This window comes from Abramis brama, assembly GCF_963993115.1.
Source record: "Abramis brama genome assembly, chromosome: 4".
Classification (NCBI taxonomy): Eukaryota; Metazoa; Chordata; class Actinopteri; order Cypriniformes; family Leuciscidae; genus Abramis; species Abramis brama.
Window position 1 is genome coordinate 53,846,171 of NC_139966.1, and position 24,634 is coordinate 53,870,804.

General features: G+C 43.0%; 2 protein-coding genes across 3 annotated transcripts; both read right to left on the reverse strand.

Moving 5' to 3' along the window:
• Positions 1–3,745: 3,745 nt before the first annotated feature.
• LOC311081995 (uncharacterized protein) lies at positions 3,746–5,390 on the reverse strand. Of its 2 annotated transcripts, none has more exons than XM_084112745.1 (3): positions 4,825–5,390; positions 4,413–4,710; positions 3,746–4,332 (listed from the first exon to the last, which is right to left on the reverse strand). In XM_084112745.1, exons 1-3 carry the CDS (start codon positions 4,866–4,868, stop codon positions 4,009–4,011), a joined length of 666 nt encoding a protein of 221 aa, XP_083968871.1. In that variant the 5' UTR covers positions 4,869–5,390; the 3' UTR covers positions 3,746–4,008. The 2 variants fall into 2 exon arrangements, with proteins under 2 accessions (XP_083968871.1, XP_083968870.1); XM_084112744.1 differs by having other exon boundaries at positions 4,413–4,716; positions 4,825–5,116.
• Positions 5,391–13,181: 7,791 nt separating this feature from the next.
• LOC311082351 (uncharacterized protein) lies at positions 13,182–14,386 on the reverse strand. Its single transcript, XM_084113113.1, has 3 exons — positions 14,258–14,386; positions 13,846–14,149; positions 13,182–13,765 (listed from the first exon to the last, which is right to left on the reverse strand). Exons 1-3 carry the CDS (start codon positions 14,299–14,301, stop codon positions 13,445–13,447), a joined length of 669 nt encoding a protein of 222 aa, XP_083969239.1. The 5' UTR covers positions 14,302–14,386; the 3' UTR covers positions 13,182–13,444.
• Positions 14,387–24,634: the final 10,248 nt, after the last annotated feature.

Sequence of the window (24,634 nt, forward strand, 5' to 3'; positions counted from 1 at the left end):
CTCTGATATGTCTTGAACATTATGTTGCGTGCATTGTAATATTTTACGTACAGCTGTGCTATTGCTCTGCTAAGGAAATTTCACACAAAAGGAAATTTCTACTTGGGCTATAGCCTATATATCTTAGCAACTATAAGGTGTGAGTCAGAAGTTCAGTTCCCCAACTTTCCCCATATACATTTCCCCATGTGACATGCAACAGGGATGGGTTTTTTTATAGATTTGTTAATACTTTAAGCCTTAACGTATTAACAAATCTTTAAAAAATTCCATCCCTAAGCAGGGCTGGACTGGGACAAAAAATAGGCCCTGGCATTTTGGCCCAGACTGGCCCAAATATGATCATAAACACCACCCATCTTTGCACGCCATTGAATATGTATACCAACTCCTTAAAACCACTAATGCAATGTAATGTAATGAGTGAGTAGGAACGTTAACAGATGAAATAAGTACAAAATTGTCATTTATTAATACAATTGAACTATACTCCACAGTGATGAATCCAAAAAAACAAGATATAAGCTGCATTGGCATAGCAATACCAGTGTTTCTCACAGGATTTTTGGTAAAACTGTGGTGGGTGGACCTCTGGCCTTCTGTGGGGGGTTCGGGGGACTCATTTCTATACTTGAAAGAGATAAGCACATGATCTTTTATTTTGACGGAAACAGCATCAAGCTTTTATTTTGGTGGAAAACATGGTTTACAAACGCGTCTCGTTAAATTTCTAGTAAATTGCGGTAATCGTCAACTATGCAGATGTGGAAATAATGCATAACTGGGTAATGGGTTCCTACACTCATGACATTGCCTAAGTGTTTTGAAAGTAGTTCTGCTTACTGCAGGCTCTACACTTTCTCATCTCTCTCCTGATCCTTCTCACTATCCCTATCAGCCACTGAAGCTGATTTAGGTTAGTGACAAATGGTCAAAAAGTGCTTTTTTGACATACCCCTACCGGAGGTAGAACTAAACCCAACAATGTTTTTCCTCATCTCTAAGGTCTCCCATATATGGAATGGATTCTTGGCTCAAAATATTTTACTGCTAAGATTGTTAAATTTCAGATATTTTTATACACCCCCAAACCAAAAAAGGACTAAAATATAGCCTGTCCGTATGGGAGTTAAGGCATATAAACTAGTGCAGATCAATCACATAAGCTCTGAGAGCTTTGAAACTTGACATGTTTGTAGTCAGGAAGCTGCTTTAACTACTAGAAAAGACTGGATGTGAATATCTTGATGTATGGAATAAATAGAGACATACAAACACATACCTAAAATAAGTGGACATGCACAAATTGAATATCTATGCAGAATGTTTTCATTTACTTTGTGGTTGCTTTGCCAGGGATTATCATAGAAACACATATGATGGCTTGTTGGAAAGGCGGGGTTGTGCTGAATCCAGCAATACCAAATATGTAAATATAGCATGACAAATCAGGGACCAGGGTGTTCTGTCACTCAATGCATGAAGTGTCTAAAATGAAATAAAATGGAACACTGACATAAATTAGTCCAAAGCCCATTATCAGTGGTGAGAAGAATGTTGAGAAATTCAAATATAAGATACATTTAATAATGAAACATTTCATATAGCACCTTGTACTATATGGAAACAAAGATTGAAATCGAAAGATAACACCTTACCATAGCACAAACAGGAGACCAGGAGTCAGGATTGCAGTTTGACCTTAATGAGCCTTTTAATAAAACTATAACCTAACTTCACACAATACAAATTAAATTACTGTCTTAAATCAAACAAATGGCAATCTAACAAAACAAACACTCTGAGGGGAATGAGCCCTCTCTTCTAATGCTGTTTTTTTTTCTAGCAGCAACCATCTGGAACATGAACTGCTTCTGGTAGCCATTCTGAGGTCAGCCCCATCGGTCAGTCATCAGTGACAAAGTGGGTCATATTTGGACAGTCTGGGAAAGGGCGTGTGTGTGTAGTGTACCTCAGCTCATCCAGGTTGGTGCAAGGATGCCCATCCACCTTTTTCTTTTGGCCATACAGGAGGAGGGCATACCTTCTTGCCACAGGCAAAGCCTCTTCCAGGCTACCAGAGAGTCCAAATTTGGTCATTTCCTGTAACTCACAAAGATGGGTCTTCAGTCTTGTGAGGGCAGTGGCCTTCCCAATTCTGTACAAACTGCTTGTGGTGTCACAACCCGTGAGGGCGTGGCATTCAGGTAAACACTCACAAAGCACTGCTCCAAGCTTCTGAGCGATCAAACAGATAGGGACGAATCTTTCCTTAAGGCCATGTCCAGAGTGCATAAACACTGCTGAGGATCCAAACATCCCTTTGCTTGAATAGTACAGAAGCAAAACTAGTTCATCTGTATCATCACATTTGACAATTAGACAAGAATGTGACTGTGCAATGTGTTAGGTGCAAGGAACAATTCCATGTTCAGCGACTCCTGTGAGGCCAGTTGGGATGTAGACACCACTCTCTGTCCTTGATATCTGGTCTGTAGGGGCGTGGCATATCTGTGGACGCCAGCAACCTGTACTCGCCTTGTCTTGGCCTATAGGAGCTCCACCGCTTCCTTATCCTGCTTCGACCTCATTGCCAGTTTACCGCTCTGGTATGGCAGTATGTCCATCTTCCAAAGCTTCTCCACATTCTGCATTAGCTCCGTCGTCTGGGGCGAGACTCTAGTGAAGAGACACTGCTGGGTGCTCGGTGCCTTCTGGGTAAGGTGTGCAGGTCTTTAAAGCGTCCATCAAAGTCTCGTGCGAATGGCTGCTGGACCTCCAGGAGGGCCCATTTTCACCGGTTTGATAGGGTTAAGTAGATGGGGGTAGTCTGCACCAATTAACACGAGCGGCTTAACGTGAGCGAATGTCTCGAGGGGAAGATCTGCCAGGTGCTTGTACTTCCTCTTCAAGCTGGCGATGGGGTAGGAGTGGTCCGCTAGACCCAAGCGTTGAGAGGTGAAGGCCTCCACTATCCGAAATGTTCTCTTGGGACTGGTAGAGGATGAGATTTTGAATGAGATTTTGAACTAATATATCTAATGGAACATTTCATGTAAAATGTCTAGTTCAGTCACGAAACTCTGGGCCCAGGCTGATCTGTCCTTTACATGCAATTAGTAGGCAATCATATCATTACCACATGGCACAAGTTGATTGGCCTCTGCTAATCCTGCAGCCAATGAGATTGCTTGCTCATTTAAATTGTTTGCTGTAAGCTAGTCCTGCAGCTCAGAGTTCCTCTGAAACCCTCCTCCTCCACCAGCTCCACCTGCCTAGATCCGCAATGGGATTTATGTATGTCTTTTTATGCAGCAGCAGCAGCATATCTTACGTTCACAGCAGCGTGTCTGTGTATCTATTAGCATAGCAAGTCCATACTTGCTCTGCAGCAGCAATAATCATATCTAGTCCGCCAAGACCAAATACATTAACATTGCCATTTTCAAGAACATGCTAAAACTTCTCAGAGAATTGTCATGACATCTTATAATGTACAGTGACAAACTATTAATTGACATTCGCATGCATGTGTAACCCTTAACTTTTTTTATTGAATTATGTTTCTTTCCTATTTGTTTTATCAATTATGTTAAGGTCTTATGTTGTTAACATAATGTTTATTGCTTTATTTTAGTATTGTGAGTTTTCTTTCTTTCTTTAATAAAAAAAATGAGTAAAAAAATAAAACCATAAATGTTTTTCAGAATTTAAGATTCTCAAAAGTAATGGCATATCAGACATATTAGAGGATATTTTTTATTGTTGTTGGGTGACACTGAATATCCAGACACAATAGACAAGTTTACATTTTTGTTTAAATTGGTTGTGAACATGCAGTTTTTCATGCTTACATTAGACTTAGAAATATGAAATTATTTTAAAATGATTAAATCATTTTTACTATATAATCTTAAAAGGTGTAAAATACATCCATCAATATTTTGAAAGCATTTCAAATCATTTTCTCATGAAATGTTGACAGTATTTGCAACACTATCAATCTACTCAAGATGAGAAGAAGAAATCATGCTCATTCTGCATCTGTGTACGGAATATATTGTTAGCCTTGGCCACTTTTTCAGGTGTGTTCAGAGACTTGTTCAGCAGAGCTCTGTAGTGTTTCTCGGGATGGCCGCCCATATTCTCCACCTTCCAAGTGTAGTAGGCATTGGTTGGAGGTGTGCTGAGATTATTACTCAACCACACCCAGAGTCTAGAGCAGGGCAGGAGACCCACAGCAAAGTACAGCGGATCTTCTTTTTCCATCAGGTTTTTGTAGAACGACAGATACTTCCTCATAGCTGGAGTCTGCTGGATGAGAGGCTCACCCTGGAGAAACGAGAATATAAAGCATCTTCAGTGGATTCAGAACTAGCTTGAAAGTTTAAAGTCTGTGTTTCTGTTCTTACCTTGAAAAAATATTGTTTGAGTATGAAGTCTGCAAAGCTTTTGTAGCTTGAGTATCTGCCTTTCATGAAGTCCCTGAGTTCAGTGGGCTGAGTTTCTTTTCCACTCAATCTCTTCAGCATTCTGGTCACTTTCAGTAGATAGCCGATGTCCTGTATGGTGAAGTTGACGTATCGCTCCGCCTGAAGGCTGCCGTTCTGCATCTGTATCAGGAAGTCAGTCCCGAGTGTCTTATTGGCGATGTCTTTATTCTTCTCCCACAGATATTCGTACACATCTTCCACAGAGCTGGCTGCCAAACTGTAACTAAAAGCAAACTGTGTCTCAGATATGCACAAATCATCACTGAAGACTTTTCATTACAACATTATACATTCATTTATACCCCGGTATCATGAAAATGGAAGGACTCACCTGAAACCTAAGAAACAGAGACACAGGAGGGTCGCGGTCTTCATCTTTCTTGGATCTTGTAGTGCACTTGTCTTCAGCTCTGATCTGTAATCTGTTATTTCTACAGTTCTTTTATAGTGGCAGTTTATGGGCTAATGCTGAATTGCATCAATTGATGCTTGCAATAACATCATCATTTTGGGAGGGCAGTGGGTGTGGATGGCAGAGCTCATATTGAATCTTGTGAACTTCCTTATCAACCTTGTTGACTTCCTGCCTATCTATCTATCTATCTATCTATCTATCTATCTATCTATCTATCTATCTATCTATCTATCTATCTATCTATCTGTGTCTATCTTTCTGTCTGCCATTGTTTTGTGTTGTTTAGCAATTCTAAAAATGCCTTTAAATAATATTTATGTGGTACAATTACTTTTTCATTCATCTAAAAACTATTATTTTTTTTCATTGTCCTAAGAATTTATGTGGTATTACACAACAACGATTCAGTAGTTCATGCCTCTTTGAAAAATAATCAAAAAAGCTTTGAAATTCTAAACACATCATGTGTCATTTTTCATGCTGTTTTGTGTTTGTACTAATATTCAATACAAAGTCATTTTTATCATGAACAATAGTAAATGTTTATCAATATTCATTAAACAAAACAGTTTTAAATACCACATATAGGCCTATTTAATACCTAATTTAATACTACTTTTTTTCTCTTTTTTTTTTACTTTGTCTGTGATATTTCATATTTCCTCACATAAAGCTTACATGTCTTAAAGTGATTTGTGGGTTTCGTATACTCACCTGTGAAACACTAACCTCTGTATCATTGTTCTGCTGTCTCCAGAAATCCTGTTCGATTCCATGTTACCTGTGATCCTGCTTCCTCTCGAGATTCCTGTGTTTCCTCCGAGCTTGCTTGCTTGCTATCGACTGCATCTGAAAGAGAAAAGACAAGTATTTATGAACTGTGACTGTTTGGTATCTACAAACCTGAAGTAAACATGCTTACCTGCTGTCTGCCCCGCACCGAGTCATCTTCATTGAATCTGCACTTGAACTCACTGAATACTCACCTTGCACTCTTGTCAACTTGAATAAAGCTGTGTTTGGATTCACTTACCTCTGTCTCCGTGCCTGTATCCTGACACCAGTGCCTTATTTACAGTAATGTATATGTGGTAATTATCTTTTGTAAGACATTGCAGAAAGATTTCTTCTTTCTTTCTGTCTTCTTCTTTTTTGGCTATAAATTCCTGTAATAAGTATTAAACAGTTTAATTTTGAAAAGAACAAGCATAATTGCAATCAGGCAAATGAGTCACACAATGACTTTTTGTATTCTCAAGTAACAAAGGAAATTACTAAATAATTTCCAGAACATCTATATTGTAGCAAAGGGCTACCTGAAGCTGTTAGGGCTAGTTTTGATCGCAGTGAACCAGGCGTGTCGGTCAGAACACCACAGAGTGAAATATCAGTTTTAACTGATTTATTATCAATGGTATGCAGATATCAACATCAGAAGGAGGAGTCAGCCTTTACATGAACATTCACAAGTTGTAGAAATTTGAGTGGAATAGTGCAGTGGACTGTGGAGGGCTTCCTTTGCGGCCTCCAGAGGGAATGGATCTCCTTAGCTTTGTTTGAGCCTGAGGACGATTGCCGATAAGCATGTGAGGATAGATGACAATGACACAATGAGTGAGCAGGTTAAGCACATTTAGGGTAGACCTGGTGTACAGTCAGTGAGTCTTGCCTTAACTGACATGGGTTTGGCTCATAAGTGGGCTGAATGCATATTAGCTGACTGTGTTTGGCATGCTTGTAGTTAAAGGATTAGTTCACCTCAAAATAAAAATTTCCTGATAATTTACTCACCCCAATGCCATCCAAGATGTTCATGTCTTTTTTTCTTCAGTGGAAAAGAAATTAATTTTTTTTGAGGAAAACATTTCAGGATTTTTCTCCACATAGATTTTTTTCTGTATTTTTGATCAAATAAATCCAGGCTTGATGAGCCCGATGAGACACATGCGCCAACAATTTGTCCTCTTTTGAACTCTGATATGTCTTGAACATTATGTTGCGTGCATTGTAATATTCTACGTACAGCTGTGCTATTGCTCTGCTAAGGAAATTTCACACAAAAGGAAATTTCTACTTGGGCTATAGCCTATAGGTATCTTAGCAACTATAAGGTGTGAGTCAGAAGTTCAGTTCCCCAACTTTCCCCATATACATTTCCCCATGTGACATGCAACAGGGATGGGTTTTTTTATAGATTTGTTAATACTTTAAGCCTTAACGTATTAACAAATCTTTAAAAAATTCCATCCCTAAGCAGGGCTGGACTGGGACAAAAAATAGGCCCTGGCATTTTGGCCCAGACTGGCCCAAATATGATCATAAACACCACCCATCTTTGCACGCCATTGAATATGTATACCAACTCCTTAAAACCACTAATGCAATGTAATGTAATGAGTGAGTAGGAACGTTAACAGATGAAATAAGTACAAAATTGTCATTTATTAATACAATTGAACTATACTCCACAGTGATGAATCCAAAAAAACAAGATATAAGCTGCATTGGCATAGCAATACCAGTGTTTCTCACAGGATTTTTGGTAAAACTGTGGTGGGTGGACCTCTGGCCTTCTGTGGGGGGTTCGGGGGACTCATTTCTATACTTGAAAGAGATAAGCACATGATCTTTTATTTTGACGGAAACAGCATCAAGCTTTTATTTTGGTGGAAAACATGGTTTACAAACGCGTCTCGTTAAATTTCTAGTAAATTGCGGTAATCGTCAACTATGCAGATGTGGAAATAATGCATAACTGGGTAATGGGTTCCTACACTCATGACATTGCCTAAGTGTTTTGAAAGTAGTTCTGCTTACTGCAGGCTCTACACTTTCTCATCTCTCTCCTGATCCTTCTCACTATCCCTATCAGCCACTGAAGCTGATTTAGGTTAGTGACAAATGGTCAGAAAGTGCTTTTTTGACATACCCCTACCGGAGGTAGAACTAAACCCAACAATGTTTTTCCTCATCTCTAAGGTCTCCCATATTTGGAATGGATTCTTGGCTCAAAATATTTTACTGCTAAGATTGTTAAATTTCAGATATTTTTATACACCCCCAAACCAAAAAAGGACTAAAATATAGCCTGTCTGTATGGGAGTTAAGGCATATAAACTAGTGCAGATCAATCACATAAGCTCTGAGAGCTTTGAAACTTGACATGTTTGTAGTCAGGAAGTTGCTTTAACTACTAGAAAAGACTGGATGTGAATATCTTGATCTATGGAATAAATAGAGACATACAAACACATACCTAAAATAAGTGGACATGCACAAATTGAATATCTATGCAGAATGTTTTCATTTACTTTGTGGTTGCTTTGCCAGGGATTATCATAGAAACACATATGATGGCTTGTTGGAAAGGCGGGGTTGTGCTGAATCCAGCTATACCAAATATGTAAATATAGCATGACAAATCAGGGACCAGGGTGTTCTGTCACTCAATGCATGAAGTGTCTAAAATGTAAGAAAATGGAACACTGACATAAATTAGTCCAAAGCCCATTATCAGTGGTGAGAAGAATGTTGAGAAATTCAAATATAAGATACATTTAATAATGAAACATTTCATATGGCACCTTGTACTATATTGGAATCGAAAGATAACACCTTACCATAGCACAAACAGGAGACCAGGAGTCAGGATTGCAGTTTGACCTTAAAGGGATAGTTCGCCCAAAAATGATATTTAAGCCATGATTTACTCACCCTCAAGCCGTTCGAGATGCATATGTCAATCTTTTTTCAGACGAACACATTTTCAGTTATTTTAGAAAATGTCTTAGATCTTTCAGTGGTTATAATGTGAAGCAATGGGGTCCAGCTGATTCAAGTCGCAAAATGTGCATGCATCCTTCACAAAAATAATCCATCCGGCTCCAGGGGGATAAACGAAGGCCTTCTGAGGGTAATCCGTGCAGTTTTGTCGTAAAAATATACATATTTAAAACTTTATAAACGAAAATAACTGGCTTCCGGTGGCGGTCGGCGCACGTTCATGGAGATGGTTGCTGGCTTATGACGTAGGACGTAACGCAGGAAGCCAAAAAATTTTTTGGAAGAAACCGTACAGCACCTTACAACATCAACCTGCGCTCTTGACACACTTCCCACATCATTTTTCAAAAGTGTGTTAAACTGTTTAGAAGCAGATCTCCTAGAAGTGGTAAATGCCTCACTTCTCTCTGGGAGTTTTCCAAACTCCCTGAAAACTGCAGTTGTCAAGCCCCTCCTGAAAAAGAGCAATCTGGATAAGACCATATTAAGCAACTATAGACCGATCTCAAATCTTCCTTTCATAGGCAAGATCATTGAAAAAGTTGTTTTCAATCAGCTGAACAAATTCTTATGCTCGAATGGATACTTTGACAATTTTCAATCTGGTTTCCGACCGCACCACAGCACAGAGACAGCGCTCATAAAGATAATAAACGATATTCGCTTAAATACTGATTCAGGCAAAATATCAGTGCTGGTACTACTCGACCTCAGTGCTGCATTTGACACTGTCGATCATAACATACTTCTTGACAGGCTGGAAAACTGGGTGGGGCTTTCTGGGATAGTCCTAAAATGGTTCAGGTCATACTTAGATGGGAGAGGTTATTATGTGAGTATAGGAGACCATAAGTCTGAGTGGACATCCATGACATGCGGAGTCCCTCAAGGCTCAATTCTTGGGCCACTCCTGTTCAACCTGTATATGCTCCCAATGAGCCAAATAATGAGAAAGAACCAAATTGCTTACCACAGCTATGCAGACGATACACAGCTCTACTTAGCCCTATCGCCTAACGATTACAGCCACATTGACTCCCTGTGCCAATGCATTGACGAAGTCAACAGTTGGATGTGTCAAAACTTTCTTCAATTAAACAAAGACAAAACTGAAGTCATTGCGTTTGGAAACAAGGATGAAGTTCTCAAGGTGAATGCATACCTTCACTCTAGGGGTCAAACAACTAAACATCAAGTCAGGAATCTTGGTGTGACACTAGAGTCAGACCTTAGTTTCAGTAGTCATGTCAAAGCAATAACTAAATCAGCATACTATCATCTGAAAAATATTGCAAGAATTAGATGCTTTGTTTCCAGACAAGACTTAGAGAAACTTGTTCATGCTTTCATCACCAGCAGGGTGGATTATTGTAATGGACTCCTCACTGGCCTTCCCAAAAAGACCATAAGACAGTTGCAGCTCATACAGAACGCTGCCGCCAGGATTCTGAGCAGAACCAGAAAATATGAACATATCACACCAGTCCTCAGGTCTTTACACTGGCTCCCAGTTAAATTTAGGATTGATTTTAAAGTATTATTACTGGTATATAAATCATTAAATGGCCTAGGACCTCAATACATTGCAGATATGCTCACTGAATATAAACCCAGCAGATCACTTAGATCACTAGGATCATATCAGCTAGAAATACCAAGGGTTCACTCTAAGCATGGCAAGTCCGCTTTTAGCTATTATGCCAGCCGCAGCTGGAACCAGCTTCCAGAGGAGATCAGATGTGCTCCTACAATACTCACATTCAAATCCAGACTCAAAACACATCTGTTTAGCTATGCATTTACTGAATGAGCACTGTGCCAATGCTCGTCCGACTATCTGTACTGTACTGTACTGTATTTAATTTTTTATTTTTCTAAACTGTTTTAATTATTCTTATTTCTTTTTATTATTTTAATTTCTTCTATGTAAAGCACTTTGAATTGCCATTGTGTATGAAATGTGCTATATAAATAAACTTGCCTTGCCTTGCCTTGCCTTGCAGGAAGCGTCGTGACGTAGACCGAGCGTGACAGCGCAGCTAGAGAGCAGAGCAAAACAAAACTCTACGTTCGCTCTACGTCACGACGTCATTCATCTCCATGAACGAGCGTCGACCGCCACCGGAAGCCAGTTATTTTCGTTTATAAAGTTTTAAATATGTATATTTTTACGACAAAACCGCACGGATTACCCTCAGAAGGCCTTCGTTTATCCCCCTGGAGCCGGATGGATTATTTTTGTGAAGGATGCATGCACATTTTGCGACTTGAATCAGCTGGACCCCATTGCTTCACATTATAACCACTGAAAGATCTAAGACATTTTCTAAAATAACTGAAAATGTGTTCGTCTGAAAAAAGATTGACATATGCATCTCGAACGGCTTGAGGGTGAGTAAATCATGGCTTAAATATCATTTTTGGGTGAACTATCCCTTTAATGAGCCTTTTAATAAAACTATAACCTAACTTCACACAATACAAATTAAATTACTGTCTTAAATCAAACAAATGGCAATCTAACAAAACAAACACTCTGAGGGGAATGAGCCCTCTCTTCTAATGCTGTTTTTTTTCTAGCAGCAACCATCTGGAACATGAACTGCTTCTGGTAGCCATTCTGAGGTCAGCCCCATCGGTCAGTCATCAGTGACAAAGTGGGTCATATTTGGACAGTCTGGGAAAGGGCGTGTGTGTGTAGTGTACCTCAGCTCATCCAGGTTGGTGCAAGGATGCCCATCCACCTTTTTCTTTTGGCCATACAGGAGGAGGGCATACCTTCTTGCCACAGGCAAAGCCTCTTCCAGGCTACCAGAGAGTCCAAATTTGGTCATTTCCTGTAACTCACAAAGATGGGTCTTCAGTCTTGTGAGGGCAGTGGCCTTCCCAATTCTGTACAAACTGCTTGTGGTGTCACAACCCGTGAGGGCGTGGCATTCAGGTAAACACTCACAAAGCACTGCTCCAAGCTTCTGAGCGATCAAACAGATAGGGACGAATCTTTCCTTAAGGCCATGTCCAGAGTGCATAAACACTGCTGAGGATCCAAACATCCCTTTGCTTGAATAGTACAGAAGCAAAACTAGTTCATCTGTATCATCACATTTGACAATTAGACAAGAATGTGACTGTGCAATGTGTTAGGTGCAAGGAACAATTCCATGTTCAGCGACTCCTGTGAGGCCAGTTGGGATGTAGACACGACTCTCTGTCCTTGATATCTGGTCTGTAGGGGCGTGGCATATCTGTGGACGCCAGCAACCTGTACTCGCCTTGTCTTGGCCTATAGGAGCTCCACCGCTTCCTTATCCTGCTTCGACCTCATTGCCAGTTTACCGCTCTGGTATGGCAGTATGTCCATCTTCCAAAGCTTCTCCACATTCTGCATTAGCTCCGTCGTCTGGGGCGAGACTCTAGTGAAGAGACACTGCTGGGTGCTCGGTGCCTACTGGGTAAGGTGTGCAGGTCTTTAAAGCGTCCATCAAAGTCTCGTGCGAATGGCTGCTGGACCTCCAGGAGGGCCCATTTTCACCGGTTTGATAGGGTTAAGTAGATGGGGGTAGTCAGCACCAATTAACACGAGCGGCTTAACGTGAGCGAATGTCTCGAGGGGAAGATCTGCCAGGTGCTTGTACTTCCTCTTCAAGCTGGCGATGGGGTAGGAGTGGTCCGCTAGACCCAAGCGTTGAGAGGTGAAGGCCTCCACTATCCGAAATGTTCTCTTGGGACTGGTAGAGGATGAGATTTTGAATGAGATTTTGAACTAATATATCTAATGGAACATTTCATGTAAAATGTCTAGTTCAGTCACGAAACTCTGGGCCCAGGCTGATCTGTCCTTTACATGCAATTAGTAGGCAATCATATCATTACCACATGGCACAAGCTGATTGGCCTCTGCTAATCCTGCAGCCAATGAGATTGCTTGCTCATTTAAATTGTTTGCTGTAAGCTAGTCCTGCAGCTCAGAGTTCCTCTGAAACCCTCCTCCTCCACCAGCTCCACCTGCCTAGATCCGCAATGGGATTTATGTATGTCTCTTTATGCAGCAGCAGCAGCAGCATATCTTACATGTTCACAGCAGCGTGTCTGTGTATCTATTAGCATAGCAAGTCCATACTTGCTCTGCAGCAGCAATAATCATATCTAGTCCGCCAAGACCAAATACATTAACATTGCCATTTTCAAGAACATGCTAAAACTTCTCAGAGAATTGTCATGACATCTTATAATGTACAGTGACAAACTATTAATTGACATTCGCATGCATGTGTAACCCTTAACTTTTTTTATTTAATTAATTATGTTTCTTTCCTATTTGTTTTATCAATTATGTTAAGGTCTTATGTTGTTAACATAATGTTTATTGCTTTATTTTAGTATTGTGAGTTTTCTTTCTTTCTTTAATAAAAAAAAAATGAGTAAAAAAATAAAACCATAAATGTTTTTCAGAATTTAAGATTCTCAAAAGTAATGACATATCAGACATATTAGAGGATATTTTTTATTGTTGTTGGGTGACACTGAATATCCAGACACAATAGACAAGTTTACATTTTTGTTTAAATTGGTTGTGAACATGCAGTTTTTCATGCTTACATTAGACTTAGAAATATGAAATTATTTTAAAATGATTAAATAATTTTTACTATATAATCTTAAAAGGTGTAAAATACATCCATCAATATTTTGAAAGCATTTCAAATCATTTTCTCATGAAATGTTGACAGTATTTGCAACACTATCAATCTACTCAAGATGAGAAGAAGAAATCATGCTCATTCTGCATCTGTGTACGGAATATATCGTTAGCCTTGGCCACTTTTTCAGGTGTGTTCAGAGACTTGTTCAGCAGAGGTCTGTAGTGTTTCTCGGGATGGCCGCGCATATTCTCCACCTTCCAAGTGTAGTAGGCATTGGTTGGAGGTGTGCTGAGATTATTACTCAACCACATCCAGAGTCTAGAGCAGGGCAGGAGACCCACAACAAAGTACAGCGGATCTTCTTTTTCCAGCTTTCTGTAGAACGACAGATACTTCCTCATAGCTGGAGTCTGCTGGATGAGAGGCTCACCCTGGAGAAACGAGAATATAAAGCATCTTCAGTGGATTCAGAACTAGCTTGAAAGTTTAAAGTCTGTGTTTCTGTTCTTACCTTGAAAAAATATTGTTTGAGTAGGAAGTCTGCAAAGCTTTTGTAGCTTGAGTATCTGCCTTTAATGAAGTCCCTGAGTTCAGTGGGCTGAGTTTCATTTCCACTCAATCTCTTCAGCATTCTGTTCACTTTCAGTAGATAGCCGATGTCCTGTATGGTGAAGTTGACGTATCGCTCCGCCTGAAGGCTGCCGTTCTGCATCTGTATCAGGAAGTCAGTCCCGAGTGTCTTATTGGCGATGTCTTTATTCTTCTCCCACAGATATTCGTACACATCTTCCACAGAGCTGGCTTCCAAACTGTAACTAAAAGCAAACTGTGTCTCAGATATGCACAAATCATCACTGAAGACTTTTCATTACAACATTATACATTCATTTATACCCCGGTATCATGAAAATGGAAGGACTCACCTGAAACCTAAGAAACAGAGACACAGGAGGGTCGCGGTCTTCATCTTTCTTGGATCTTGTAGTGCACTTGTCTTCAGCTCTGATCTGTAATCTGTTATTTCTACAGTTCTTTTATAGTGGCAGTTTATGGGCTAATGCTGAATTGCATCAATTGATGCTGGCAATAACATCATCATTTTGGGAGGGCAGTGGGTGTGGATGGCATGAGCTCATATCGAATCTTGTGAACTTCCTTATCAACCTTGTTGACTTCCTGCCTGTCTCCTATCTACACTGCAAAAAAAAATCCCGTAAAAAAACGGTAAATCTCTGGCAGCAGTTTCCAGACGGATTCCGTTAAATTACAGCAAATAACCATTTCACAAAATTACAGGCAAAAACCGTAAAAATACAGAATTGACTTTACGGTCAAAATTAATTAAATTACAGTACATTACTGTTAATAATGGCTTATTAAACCATGGAAAAACGGATAAATTATGTCAAATTACATAAAAAGAACATTTAACTTTAAGGTTAAACTGTAAATTTAGGGTTTTATAAAGTTATTTTAAAATAATGCTCTGTCTATCTACAGTAATTATCTTTTAATATATAGTTTTTCTGTGTAAAATAACTATGAAGGTATGTATAAAAATGTAATAAGTACATAAATTCAAATACAAAGTTTGTATATTTACAGTTTTAATTTTTGCAGATCCAGTTTCACAACTTTGACCAATCTCTAATTAAGTACTTAATAATAGCAAATGTACAGTCAATTCCTGTTAAATTAACTAAACGTACAAGTACGGAATACCTGCACATTTACAGTATTACTCATTAAACACTGAGTATACGTGAATGATAGGAAATACAGGCTTAGTTTATCATTTAGAATATGTAAAAATATCCACATTAAAAGACAATTGCTGTATGCCTTTATACTCTAATATAACTTGTTTCAAACATTTACAATTACATTTTATCCAAAGTGACTTAAAATTAAGAGAACAATAGAAGCAACAAGTGCAGTGACAAGTCCCAGTTAGTGTAGCACAGTGCACAATTTTTATTTTTTTAATTAAAACAAAGATTTAGTATTATTGGGTCAAGTGTTTATGAATAGATGGATCTTTAGCAGTTTCTTGAAAATGTGTCTAGTTGGGCAGGTCATCCCACCAGCAGGGAACAGTCCAGGTAAAGGTCAGTAAAAGTGATTTTGTGTCTCTTTGGGATGATGGCACCACAAGGCACCATTCATTTGCAGAACACAAGCTTCTGGAGACACGTAGATCTGAAGCAGTGAGATTAGGTCTTGCTGCAGCATCTGGATCAGTTGCAGAGGTTTGACTGATGCTGGAAGGCCTGCCAGGAGAGCATTATAATAGTCCATTCTGGATAGAACAAGAGCTTAGACAAGGAGTTGTGTGGCTCCGATGGGAAGGGCCGGATCTTTCTGATGTTGTATAAGGCAAATCAGCAGGATCACACAGCAAGGATGGTTTGGCTGAAACCATAAGCAGTTCTGTCTTGGCATGGTTGAGTTGAAGGTGAAGGTCATTCATCCAGCAAGAATTTTCCATCAGGTAGGCTGAGATAACCGTCAGATCCTCTGGCTGGAATGAAAGTAGAGATATGTGTCATTAAGTGATAGGAAAAGTCATGTTTCTAAATGACAGAACCTAGTTACACTACAAAAAAAAAAAAAATTTTTATACATTTTAAATAAATGGGTGGAATCTAACACAATTGTGGTCTTACTGTAGCAAAACCAAACCTTGTGCAGCTACAGTGGCTTCACAAGGATCAAATGAATATTCACATGGGAAAATACAGTATAAAACAAATTAAATTGTCTGCCACTTTTAGTGCAATCATATGGAATCAGAAGACTCGGCCATTAGAATATTTTAAATTACTTCTTCCCTTACCTTGTTTGGCATGATCATTCTGCTTTCCACTTGACCTGAAATCACAAAAAAAAAAAAATTTTTTTTTTTAAACAACTCAGTATTACATTTACACATGTCAGAATATGTTCCACTGGGACAATGCAAAACCTCAACTGACTATGATCTGAAAGCTGAGCAGGAAAGGCTAACGGTGAAGTTTTGAGCTGAGACACCTAACGTTAGAGGTGTAACTTTCTGTTCATCTGGATCGATGCAATTTTCATAACCAATGATCAAAAGTATCCTATGAAAAAGGCTACTATGATGACCCCAGGCCATCCAAAGTGTAGATAAGTTCATTTCTTCATCAGAACACAAACATTCTATCAACTTTTATTTTATAAGCCTAATATATGCACATATGCATTCTAGGCTATAGCTAACGTTACGTGTTGGCAAGCAGATGCAGCCAGAATATGCAATTTATCATGTTGTGTTCATATTCTAGTCTCATGTGCTTTCCTGTATCATCAAGTACAGTATTTACTTAATTCGTTTTCTTAACAGTCTTGATAGCCACGTTAACCCTTACGAAAATTAACTATGGTTTAACCACAAAGAAAAAACAAAAAAATAAACAAACATGGTAGGCCTATTTGTAGTATAACTGTGGTTATTAAAAATGGTAATAAAAATCCGCCAAAAACGTGGTTACTATAATTTTACTATAATTAAAACCAAGGATATTTTTTAAGAGAATAGTTTTCAGCTTCCAGACGGTGTTTCAAAATGTCCCGCCATTTAAGAGATTGATTTACTGACAGATACTATCGCGTATTGACGAAGATTTTATACACAATTAAACGGACTTTGATATGTATAACAAGTCTACGAAAGCTCGTTTTAACGTTAGGTCTTTTGAGGTGTGGGTTCAACTGATCGTTCTTAAAACAGATGGAAAATGTAAAGATGCATGCTACATTGTCAGTGTTTTGCCCTCCAGCTCTCCAGTGGCGCCTCCAAGGGGGGGCCAGGGGGGGCCACGGCCACCCCCAAAATGACACTGGCCACCCCATTGGAGTTTTTAGTATAGTGATTTTATTTTATAAATTAACATAGACATTAATGAAACACTATATTAAAAAATTAAAATAATAAACTTGTATTATATGAACTGTATAATACGCTCTCAACCCCTCCCCCTCTTTACGTGCATTGCGGCAACTTCGCGCACTTACACGTGCAGCCGCCATAGCCGCAATACCGCGAAGCATGCAGCACATGGAAAAAAGGGTAACAGAGGTAACTGAAAAAAATAAATAAAAAAATTACACTGCCTAAGTAGCTTCTCTGCAGGGACAGCGCCAGAGAATTTTTAACGCATGTGCTGAGTGGGTGCTAGATCATTGACGGGGAGCTGCGCAAAACTTGACCACTAAATATATAATATTCAGTTATGTTAATGATCACAATTAAAGTTTTAATTTTATTAAATTGAACAAGCGCAACATTCAGCATTCAATCAAATAGGCCTATTCTAAAAGATGTAGGCTATTATTAATAATAATGTTAATGTTATTGATGTTATTTCAACACAATATCTTGTTATTTCGAAATAATATGTGTGCGTGCATCTGTAAATCCGGTGACGCGTGTATTGATTTTTATTAATAAACAAGTGTTTTCTCTAAAAGTGTCGACTCGGCTGCAAAGATGAAGTTGACGATCACCATCTCCGTGTGAACGCGCCTGAGAAATGCACATAAATAGGCCTAATGGGTTACATAATTAGAGAGTAGCCTTTTTCTTTTTTCGTTTTGAATTATTTCGTTTTAAGACATTTCAAGCTTTGTGTATTTGATGTATTTGTCATGTCTGTGTGAGGCATACACTGAGTTTCGTTAAGTTAGGATGTGCTCTAGTTCACGTGCAATGCAAGTGAGCGCGCGGGCGCCTCCGTTATATTTGTTTTGTAGCCTATTCATTAAATACAGGCAATTGGTTGATGAAAAATTGATTAAAATTAAGATACAATTTATACAAAACGAAATTCACTTTAAAGAAAGGCTTTCTACAAAACAACTTCAACTTCAACGGTCAAAATCATGTCTGACCCGCTCCATGTCTCATATTGCACATCCTATCCTACTCGGTCGTGCTGTTCACTTTTCATAAATCAACATGAATGGAAAAAAATAACATTATAATATTTTAAGTAACAAATATGAAACTAAATGCGATTTTTTAATGGCTACAACAGTAGGCCTACATACTCTCTATTTGTACACATTTCTGCACATTAATTTAATTCTGAATTTTGCACAAGTTGAAAGGCATTTGTTCAAATCAAGTTCACGGATAATTGCGCGTGCATTTATTAATCATTATGATACTAAAATCCTAACAAATAGGCTATGTATATATACAAAAAATCAGATGAGCCCATAATATGAACGCATTTACACGTTAAGCATTTTCCTCCCACAGAAAACGTACTCGGTTACTAACGTAACCTCGGTTCTCTCTAGAAGAGGGAACGAGTACTGCGTTTTTTGTAAAAACGCTACGGGAAAAACTCTTTTTTCACGAAATACTGAAGCAAAAAATTATCCTTAATTTTCCATATATGTAAAGCGCGTTGCAGCAGTACACAGCTATGGCGAGACAGCTTGCTCGCTCATTGGCTGTTCTGCGGCAACTGCATAAGCCTATCGAGCGAGGCCTGAAGTGACGTCAGGCCAATGAGGGCGCTTCGCGCCCTCCTTGCCACTTCCCGCCGAGACGGGTGTGGCTAACCTCTATAAAAGGAGCTCGAAAAGGCTGATTCACTTGATTTTCATCGCCGAAGCGAACCAGAGTGAACCGTACGCACGGCAGAGAACGCAGTACTTGTTCCCTCTTCTAGAGAGAACCAAGGTTACGTTAGTAACCGAGTACGTTCTCTTACGAGAGTCCTCTCGTACTGCGTTTTCTGTAAAAACGCTATGGGAACCCCTTGTAAAACGCCGTGCGTGCTGGGATAAAACACCGATCACTGGAAGCTAACCCAGGTATACAGTGCATAATCACCAGATAGACTCACAGAGAGTCTGGGAATAAGGGGGGGGGGGGGGGGGGGGACCTTAATTCCCTATATTGTAGCGTCCGCAGACGCAAAACATGACCTCACAGAGAGAGTCTAGAGACAAAAGGGGAATCCCTCCGTCCTTATATGGCCGCGTCCGCAGACGCGACTATGACATCACATAGACAGGGTGGGGAACCTGAACTAATGTGGGAAATGTGGGTCTTACACAATTCTGCCCATAAAACAGTCGGCAGCGCGCTGCGCATGCGATTTCAGTGTTCTAGTTATACAGCTGATTCGACTACACCGATAGTAGCTTAGCCTGCAAGGCGGGAACCTCTAGGTTGTAAAACCTAATAAATGTAGACGGCGAGGCCCAGCCTGCCGCCATACATATGTCCTGTAAGGAAATCCCGCTAGACCAAGCCCACGAAGAGGCGACGCCTCTCGTGGAGTGTGCTCTAACGCCCAACGGGCACTGGAGGCCCTTGACAGTGTAAGCCAGCGCTATGGCGTCAACTATCCATCTGGATAGGCTCTGTTTCGAAACAGCCATTCCCTTGGAACGTCCACTGAACGAGACAAAGAGCTGCTCAGTCTGTCTGAAGACAGCAGAGCGGGACACGTAAGCTCTTAAAGCCCTAATGGGGCAAAGAAAACTTGAGTCCCCTTCCTCACTTGATCCCGGCAGGGCAGACAGGGAGATAACCTGAGCCCGAAACGGCGTGTTGAGGGATTTTGGCACATAACCATGCCTAGGGGTTTGAGTATGACTTTAGAGTCATTAGGTCCAAACTCTAAGCACGCTGGGCTCACGGAGAGCGCGTGCAGGTCGCCTATGCGCTTCACCGAAGCGAGAGCCAACAAAAACACTGTTTTAAAAGACAAATGTTTGAGGCTAATAGATTGGATAGGCTCGAAAGGGGCACCTTTCATGGCCGCCAAAACCGTAGAAAGGTCCCACATAGGGACTGAAGGAGGTCTGGGAGGATTCAGCCTCCTAGCTCCCCTGAGGAAGCGGATGACTAAATCGTTCCTTCCTAGTGACTGACCTAGCGTTGTTCCAGAGAACGCTGCAATAGCCGCCACATAAACTTTGAGCGTGGAAGGGGATCTGCCCTTATCCAACAGCTCCTGTAGGAAGGAGAGAACCTCCGTCACCTCACAATCGAGGGGTGATAGGCCCCGAGCTGTACACCAGCCGGAGAAAACCGACCACTTCGAGGCATAAAGCCGCCTAGTCGACGGTGCTCTAGCCTGAGTGATGGTATTCATCACTCCCTCTGCGAGATCAACGGATATCCGTTGAGCGCCCACACATGAAGGGACCACAACTCCGGGTGTGGGTGCCAAATCGAGCCCCTGGCCTGCGAGAGGAGATCTTTCCTCAATGGCACTGGCCATGAAGCGATGTCTGCTAACTGCATCAGGACTGGAAACCATGCTTGGTTCTTCCAGAACGGTGCTACAAGCAGTACTGAGCATTTTGTTTCCCTGACCCACTCTAACACCTGAGGCAGGAGGGAGACGGGGGGAAAAGCGTATAGCGGGCAGCGCGGCCACATCCGGGACAGCGCGCTGTCGTTCTTGGAAAAGAACACGGGGCAATGAGCGTTTTCGCGGGACGCGAATAGGTCCACCTCCGCTCTGCCGAATCTCTCCCACAGCAGCCGGACTGTTTGTGGGTGTAGAGACCATTCGCCCAGGGGAATGTTGTTCCTGGACAGTCTGTCTGGGCCCACATTCTGGAGCACATGCACTGCTCTCAGCGAGCGCAAATTGTGCTGAGCCCATGTTAGGAGGCGTTTCGCCAGCCTGTACAGGGATCTGGATCTGAGACCGCCCTGGCGATTTATGTAGGACACCACGGCCGTGTTGTCCGAACGGACTACGACGTGTTGGTCCTTGATTTGGGGACAAAAACGCGTCAGCGCGTTGTGCACTGCCAGCATTTCCAGGCAGTTGATATGTTGGAGCTTTTCTCGTTCTGACCACAGGCCGAAGAACGGTCTGCCCTCGAGCAGCGCTCCCCATCCCGAGGTGGATGCGTCTGTCGACACCATCTTCACTCTCGAGGAAGTCCCCAGGCTTACACCTGAACGGTACCAGTCGTCCGCCATCCAAGGTATCAGGGCTGCCACACAGCTCTGATTGACCTTGAGACGTAACCGGCCGGACACCCGCGCTCTCAACCAGAACTGCAGGGGGCGCATGCGGAGCAAGCCCAGCTGAAGAACTGGCGATGCTGAGGCCATGAGACCCAGCATCCTTTGAAACTTCCTGAGCGGGGTAGTCGTGAATGTGCAGCACGCGCTGTGGCGACAGCCGCGCTGTCATAGACTGTGAGTCCAGAATTGTACCCAGAAACGAAATCGCTTGACTGGGGTTCAGCGAACTCTTTGTCCAATTGACCGTGATACCAAGATTCTCGAGGTGATCGAGTAAAATGGTTCTGTGCTCCACGAGCTGTGATCGTGATTGAGCTAGGATCAGCCAGTCGTCCAAATAGTTCAGCACTCGCATGCCTCTGAGTCTGAGAGGGGCGAGCGCTGCGTCCATGCACTTCGTAAATGTACGAGGTGCCAGGGACAAGCCGAACGGCAGGACTGTATACTGGTATGTCTGACCCTCGAAGGCGAATCTCAAGTATCGCCTGTGATGTGACGCTATCTGTATTTGAAAATACGCGTCCTTCAGATCTATCGACATAAACCAGTCTCCTCGGCGAATATGCGCGAGGATTTTCCTGGTCGTGAGCATTTTGAAACTGCGTTTCACTAATGCTCTGTTCAGCCGTCTTAGATCCAGTATGGGTCTGATACCACCGTCCTTTTTGGGGACCAGAAAGTATCTGCTGTATAGCCCCCCTTCGCTTTGAGCTTGGGATACATGCTCTATCGCCCCTTTGCTCATCAGTTTTGATATTTCGGCGCGAAGTAGGTGTGCTACTTCTAAAGTCACCGTAGTTTCGACGCGCGCTGTGAAGCGGGGAGGGCGTCGACAAAACTGTAGCGAGAAGCCTCTCTTTATAATGTCTAGCACCCAGACCGAAACCCCTGGAAGCGCTGCCCATGCCTCTGCATGGCTGGCTAAGGGTTGGATGCGAAGCGCGCTCTGTTCGCCGTGCGACAGAGGTGCTTCGAGGCGCAATAACATAGGCGTTACGCCTGTGACATTCGAGGCGGGGAGCGCGCTTAATACAGCAGGCAGAACGCTCGTCCTCGACCCTACTACAGTGCTTAACTGAGTGAGGGATGGCTGAGAAAGTCTCGTGGGACTCATGCTGTCTGCTAGTAAATGTGGGCGGGAAACGGGCACATTCACTGCTTTGGACGCGCTGCCTGCCTGAGCAGAGCGAGCGCGCACAGGTCCCGTTTTTACAGAGAGCCTGCGATCTGTGAGACATAGTGTTTGTGGGCACTGGGAAGTGGGCACTTTTACTATGTTGGAAGCGCAATCGACCTGAGTCGATTTTATGTGTGCGAGCCCTAAGTGTAGGGCTGTGCTTGTGTGTAGGGATGGGCACTGAGGAGTGGGCATCGACACTACATTTATAGCACCATCGGCCGTGGCCGGGACACCAGAAAATACACTCTTTTCGGGATATATCTGGGTAGCCGTAAAAACGGCTTTTGTGTGCAGGCAAGCGGGCAGCTGTGCGGGCTTGCGCTTTGCAGAAAACGCTGGAACAGTCGCAATTCTTGGGGCTGAAACAGCGGCGCGCTTGGGTGAGAGACCGGCCGCAACGGGACTCACACACCTGCGCTTTCCTAGGCATGCTAGGACTTCTTCGGGGCTTCCGGCTTCACTGCAATCCTCGGCCGCGGCCCACGCTGAGCGGGGCGTCGGTTGCTAGAGCGAGAGCGGGGCCTCGAGCTGCGCTGCTGTCGCTGCTGTGAAGAGGCGGCCGAAGGCGGGGGCTGAGGCTGAGAGCTCCGCGGGGTCTGTTTTTCACGACTCGCTGCAGAACCAGAGCGCTTCGGGAGGAAGTGCTTGAAGGCTTGAGACGCTTTCTGGGCTTCGGTAAATCTCTCTACGAACTCGGAGAGAGAAGATCCGAAGAGGCCAGCGGAAGACAGCGGGGCGTCGAGAAACGCGGTGCGCTCGGAATCAGCCATCTCCGTGAGCGTCAGCCATAAGTGCCTCTCAGCAACAGTGGCGGAAGCCATACAGCAGACTTGGTAGCGCGGAGGGAGAGATCCGAAGCGCTTCTCAAATCCGCGATGCAGATAGCGTCAGGCCCCATCTCGTCCAGCTTACGGAGGAGATCACCCTGGAATATCTGCAGCGTAGCCATGGTGTGTAGTGCCGACGCAGCCTGCCCAGCGACGGAGAAAATTCACGCGAGCAGCGTCGACGTCATGCGGCAGGCTTTGGAAGGCAACACCGGTTTAGTCCGCCGTCCAGCAGAGGGCGGGCAAAGGTGGGTCGCTATCGCCTGTTCCACCGGCGGAAGTGAAAGGTAGCCTCGGTCTTTAGCATTATCCAAGGAGGAAAATGCTGGCGACACAGACGAACGTGTTCGTGCTGAGTAGGGAGCGTTCCAGGCCTTCGCAACTTCTTCGTGAAGCTCAGGAAGAAAAGGAGCGGGCTTTGATTCCGGAGAGGTGCGCTCATCAGGGAGGAAGCTACCATCCAGCCGGGTGCGAGAAGGGAGTTCCGGTGCAGACCACTCGAGGCCGAGGCTCGCCGCGGCCAATGCGAGTACTCGCATGAGCTCCTTCTCGATGCTAGCTCTTGTCGAAGGCCTACGGGCAGGAGGCGCGAGATCCTCGGAGCTCGCCCAGTCCTCGCTGCCTGAAGCTAGCAGAGAGCAGGAATCTTTCTCCCCCGACGCGGCTTCGGAAACAACTTCCTCTGATGAAGCGGCGGCAGACTGCGGGCGCTGAGCATCAGGAAGTGATTCAGGGGAAGCCGGTGAAGCAGGCGGGCGAACCGGCGAGCTTGGTCGGGTTGGAGCGGGTTCCGGGACCCGCTGCGAGCGGCGCTTCTTACGGCGCGGCAGCGCAGCGGGGAGTGCAGGCTCTGAGAAAAATGCCAGGCGAGTCCTCAGAGTCACCATCGGCAGAAGCTCGCAGTGAGGGCAGCCGCCGTCAGCGAGCGCGAGCGCTGCATGATCCTCACCCAAACAGGAGACACAGATGACATGACGGTCTCCCTCGGTGAGTGGGGCTCGGCACGAGCCGCAGGAAGGCATCTTTAGAAAGACCCAGCTCTTTTAGGGGGTGAGTGTTGCAAGGCGAACACACACACACACACACACACAAGAACAATAATAAAAGAAAGGATATGGCGTCGGAAAGCGCAGCAGGTACGGCGGTAGAAGGCGGCGTTGGCCAGCGGCTTCGAGGGCTCGTCCCGCTGAAGTGCTTGCCTCAGACGACGCGTGCTTCCTCGTGATCCAGCGATGCGTGAGCTTCGCTGAAGAGATGAAAA

Bases quoted from the DNA above. Each gene is read 5' to 3' on its own strand.
- LOC311082351 (XM_084113113.1), bottom strand. From the start codon at position 14,301: ATGAAGACCGCGACCCTCCTGTGTCTCTGTTTCTTAGGTTTCAG. The intron at 14,150-14,257 runs GTGAGTCCTTCC...GTTTGCTTTTAG, and splicing joins CTCTGTTTCTTAGGTTTCAG to TTACAGTTTGGAAGCCAGCT. The intron at 13,766-13,845 runs GTAAGAACAGAA...TCGTTTCTCCAG, and splicing joins TCAAACAATATTTTTTCAAG to GGTGAGCCTCTCATCCAGCA.
- LOC311081995 (XM_084112744.1), bottom strand. From the start codon at position 4,868: ATGAAGACCGCGACCCTCCTGTGTCTCTGTTTCTTAGGTTTCAG. The intron at 4,717-4,824 runs GTGAGTCCTTCC...GTTTGCTTTTAG, and splicing joins CTCTGTTTCTTAGGTTTCAG to TTACAGTTTGGCAGCCAGCT. The intron at 4,333-4,412 runs GTAAGAACAGAA...TCGTTTCTCCAG, and splicing joins TCAAACAATATTTTTTCAAG to GGTGAGCCTCTCATCCAGCA.